The 4,131-nt window shown below is 59.0% G+C and overlaps 1 protein-coding gene across 1 annotated transcript; it reads left to right on the forward strand.

Annotated features, from left to right (window-relative positions):
* Window positions 1-135: 135 nt before the first annotated feature.
* LOC123120030 (WD repeat-containing protein 44) lies at window positions 136-3,892 on the forward strand. Its single transcript, XM_044540043.1, has 8 exons — window positions 136-1,637; window positions 1,747-2,100; window positions 2,181-2,268; window positions 2,361-2,518; window positions 2,628-2,679; window positions 2,757-2,839; window positions 2,927-3,020; window positions 3,115-3,892. The coding sequence occupies exons 1-8, from the start codon at window positions 444-446 to the stop codon at window positions 3,687-3,689; spliced, it is 2,598 nt and encodes an 865-aa protein (XP_044395978.1). The 5' UTR covers window positions 136-443; the 3' UTR covers window positions 3,690-3,892.
* Window positions 3,893-4,131: the final 239 nt, after the last annotated feature.

The raw sequence follows: 4,131 nt of genomic DNA on the forward strand, positions 1-4,131 counted from the left end.
CTGTGCCTTGCAAATGGTGTAAGCTTCAGATGTTGTTTAGTAACTTTTTTGAACTTTAGCATGCCGTGAAAGAAAGAAAGGACAATCTCAACTAAAGCAATGCCATGATACATTAATTGTTGATGGCTTACTACATCTCCCCCGCAAAAAGAAAGAAAGAAAGACGGCTTGCTACATCTAGGTTTGGTTTGGGATCGAAGTAGCACTTTGGATCCTTAACGCTGCTCATTGCCCATGCACGTCGCGACTCTTTCAAACCAAGGGAACTCACCTGAAAAGCACTCGTTGATACACGTCCACCTAAATCACCAACCTAAACTTGGCACAAGCAGCGCCACCACCACCCTCTCCGTCCCTTCCATCTCTCTCTCCCTTGTCTCCGCGCGCGCGAACCACGGTGCTATGCCACGCGCATCGGGCACGGCAAAGAACTCGACGTCGAGATGAGGGGCGCCGACGGCGACAAGGAGGCATTCTTCCACTGCCTGGACCGCGTGCCGTCCGGCATCCACATCGACACCGACCACCCCTCCGACGACGACGATGACGAGGAAGAGGCCCGTTCCTCCTTCTCCTCCGCCATGGGCGACCAGAGCTTTCGCCGGCCCCAGTCGGGCATGCTGCTGGAGGACGAGGACCAGGAGCCGGAGCCGGAGATGGAGGACGCGTCCAAGTACGACATGTGGATGTCCGACGAGCCCATGTCCATCCAGGAGCGCCGTCGCCGCCTGCACCAGGGCCTGGGGATGGTCAGCAGCCGGGACCTCGCGCTGCGCCGCCACAGCACCAAGAAGCGCTTCATCGACGTGCCGCGGAGCGTGTCCAGGAGGATGCAGCAGATGGCACCGTCGTTGCCCGTCGCGCCCGCCGCCAACGCCCCGACTCCGAGCGTTGCCGCCGCGGAGACAACTCGCGCGCCGCCGTCGGGACTGGCCGCCGCGCGCGAGATGCTCAAACAGCCGCCGGCCAAACCCATCACGAGACGCCGGTCGGACGGCTTCCTCGCCGTGCGAGACGGCTCCGGAAGGCCGTCTCTGCGTCGTGCTCGCTCCTTGCTCAGCCCGCACGACCCCTGTAGCAGCTCACTCATCGATAAGTTTAAAGCGACACGTGATATGCCCGCCGTGACCATGCCGGCGTCAGCGCCCGCGGATAAAGGCACCAAAGGCGACGGGGACGACAGCGGCCAGACCAAGAAACAGGACAACAGCAAGGAGGGCGCCGTCATGGCTGCGCCCAAGGACCAGAACCAGACCGGCGTGCAGCATGGTCTGGAGGAGATCGAGAAGTTCATCGGCAACACCCCCATCATGAAGCACCTAATGCGCCGCGGCCCGAGCCAGCACCACCAGCCCATGCCGCCGGCTGCAGCCGCGGCACCGCCCAAGGGCGACAAGTCGGCGGCCAAGAAGAAGGGCGGATGGCTCAAGAACATCAAGTCGGTCGCCACCACCATCGGCTTCATCCAAGACAATGGTAAGCCGGTCCCCGCCAGCACGGCCACAGGCGCAGCCCCCAGTACGGGCCCCGCCAGTGCAGCCGTTCCACCCTCCTCCTCCTCGACGTCCACGGAGAAGCTCAAGGTTCAAAACTATGGCAAGTCGAGCAAGGAGCTCACTGGATTGTACATGTCCCAGGTACCCGGCCGGCTGGTACACTGAGAAATGCATGCAAGCAAGCAAGCAGCTCTTAATAGTTAATAATCACGGTGTGGGTGTGGGTGTGGTGTGCATGTGCAACTAACAGGAGATCCAGGCGCACGAGGGGTCCATATGGAGCATCAAGTTCAGCGCGGACGGGCGGCGGCTGGCGAGCGCCGGCGAGGACTGCCTGGTGCGCGTGTGGGAGGTGGTGGAGACCAGCGCGCCGCCGAGCTCCGTGCCGCAGGACGGGTCCCTGCCCCCTCTGCCCGGCGGGGCGGACGGAGCGTCGCAGGCGCCGGGGCTGTCCAAGAAGTCGACGACCAAGGGCGGCAAGACCGCGCTCCCGGAGCACCTCGTGGTCCCCGACAAGGTGTTCGCGCTGGCCGAGCAGGCGCTGTGCGTCCTGGAGGGGCACGAGGACGACGTGCTGGACCTCACCTGGTCCAAGTCCGATCAGGTCTTGCCCATCCTATCATACATACATACTCACGCATAGCATAAACACTTGTTGACACGTACGGCTTGTCGTCGCCGCAGTTGCTGTCGTCGTCCATGGACAAGACGGTGCGGCTGTGGGACACGGCGAGCAAGGCCTGCCTCAAGAAGTTCTCGCACAGCGACTACGGTCAGTGAGCGTGGCGCCTCTCATTCTCATACGTTACGTCGTAGGAGTAGGTTTCTTGTTCATAATAACAGGGAGGGAGCGACCGTGTGCAGTGACGAGCATCCAGTTCAACCCGGTGGATGACCGGTACTTCATCAGCGGCTCGCTGGACGCCAAGGTGCGCCTGTGGAGCATCCCCAACCGGCAGGTCGTCGACTGGACCGACGTCAACGAGATGGTCACCGCCGCTTCCTATTCCCCCGACGGCCAGGTACGTGTGCCCCGGCGCCGTTGACATTTCTCCCTACATGACATCGCCATCGCCTATTTATTCATGTTTCTGACACGCCGTCGTTGGTTGTCGACACGAACAACCCAAGAGCGCCATCATCGGCTCGCACCAAGGGAGCTGCCGGTTCTACAAGACAGCAGGTAGTACATTGTGCATCTCCAAATTCAGCCGGTATTGACCGAGCACATGTTTGCTTAATCTCGTGGCGCGGTTACAGACTGCAAGATCAGCCCGGAGGCGCAGATCGACGTCCAGAGCAAGAAGCGCAAGTCGCAGGCTAAGAAGATCACCGGGTTCCAGGTTGTATGCACCACAATTCTGATTGATTTTACCATGACTCTTATCTAACGTAGGTTACTCATCTTGATGCTCCTGGACGTCATCCAGTATGCCCCGGGGAACCCGTCGGAAGTGCTGGTCACCTCCGCCGACTCGCAGATCCGCGTCTTCGACGGCGTCACCATGGTCCAGAAGTTCAGAGGTACTTTACTTACTAGTACTCACTCTGTAAACAAATCCTGTCTCGAGGAAGCAAAAAGAAAAAGGACAAGGAAGATGACAAGTGAACAACGCAGGATTCAAGAACACGAGCAGCCAGATCGCGGCGGCCTACACCTCCGACGGGCGGTACGTGGTGTGCGCGAGCGAGGACTCGCACGTCTACATCTGGAGGACCACCCGGAGCGCGCCCGCCGCGGCGGCCATCGGCATCGGCATGAAGCCCAAGACGTGGTGCACCATCCGCTCCTACGAGAACTTCTACTGCAAGGACGTCTCCGCCGCCATCCCGTGGACCCACTCGCCGTCCCTGCCCGGCAGCCCGAAGTCGCACCAGGGCGTCGTGTCGTGCAACGACGATGTGTGCAGCATGGCGAGCCACGCCGCCAAGCAAGACGTGAGCAAGAGCGGCGAGCTGAGCAGGGTGACCAAGAGCGGCGAGCTGAGCAGCCCCGCCGCGCCGTCGCCACACTCGGGCCCGCTAGACACGCCGTCATCGCGGCACGCCAGCAAGACCGGAGCCAACGCCCCGGACAGCGGCAACGCGTGGGGCTTGGTGGTAGTCACGGCGACCTTGAGCGGCGAGATAAAGGTGTACCAGAACTTCGGGACGCCCTTCAGGATCAAAGGCCAGGGCAATCTGTTTTACTGATCCGCCCAGCCTAATCCTTGCAAATTTAATTAGCATATGCTATGCGGACGTAACATGACTTGGCGACTCGTTTTCACGATCTCGTGTGCGACTCGTTTCAGCTAGATTATTAGTGTAAGTGTAACAAGTTTGGGCATAGGAAGTAGGATGTGTTCCATACTTTTTTTAATACAAAAAGCAATGCTATTTCTACGTCCGGATTCTACTGAAACTTTACGTACTCACTTCAATCCAATGACAATGAGGGTTAGCTATAATGGTGGGGTGGTTGGGGTTGCCGGACCCGCGCGTGCGGATCATTTTAGTTTTAGATTCTAGGCTCCTAGTAGCTTAGGTTTTTGAATCGCCCGACGTATTGTTTTCACAATCTTGTGTGCGACTCGTTTCAGCTAGATTATTAGTGCAAGTGTGACAATTTTGGGCATAGAAAGTAGGATGATTC

The sequence above is a fragment of the Triticum aestivum genome, chromosome 5D, assembly GCF_018294505.1.
Source record: "Triticum aestivum cultivar Chinese Spring chromosome 5D, IWGSC CS RefSeq v2.1, whole genome shotgun sequence".
In the NCBI taxonomy this organism is placed as follows: domain Eukaryota; kingdom Viridiplantae; phylum Streptophyta; class Magnoliopsida; order Poales; family Poaceae; genus Triticum; species Triticum aestivum.

Excerpts from the sequence above, each read along its gene's own strand:
- LOC123120030 (XM_044540043.1), top strand. The coding sequence starts at position 444 with ATGAGGGGCGCCGACGGCGACAAGGAGGCATTCTTCCACTGCCTGGAC. Across the intron at positions 1,638-1,746 it reads CTGGATTGTACATGTCCCAG|GAGATCCAGGCGCACGAGGG; the intron begins GTACCCGGCCGG and ends TGCAACTAACAG. Across the intron at positions 2,269-2,360 it reads GTTCTCGCACAGCGACTACG|TGACGAGCATCCAGTTCAAC; the intron begins GTCAGTGAGCGT and ends GACCGTGTGCAG.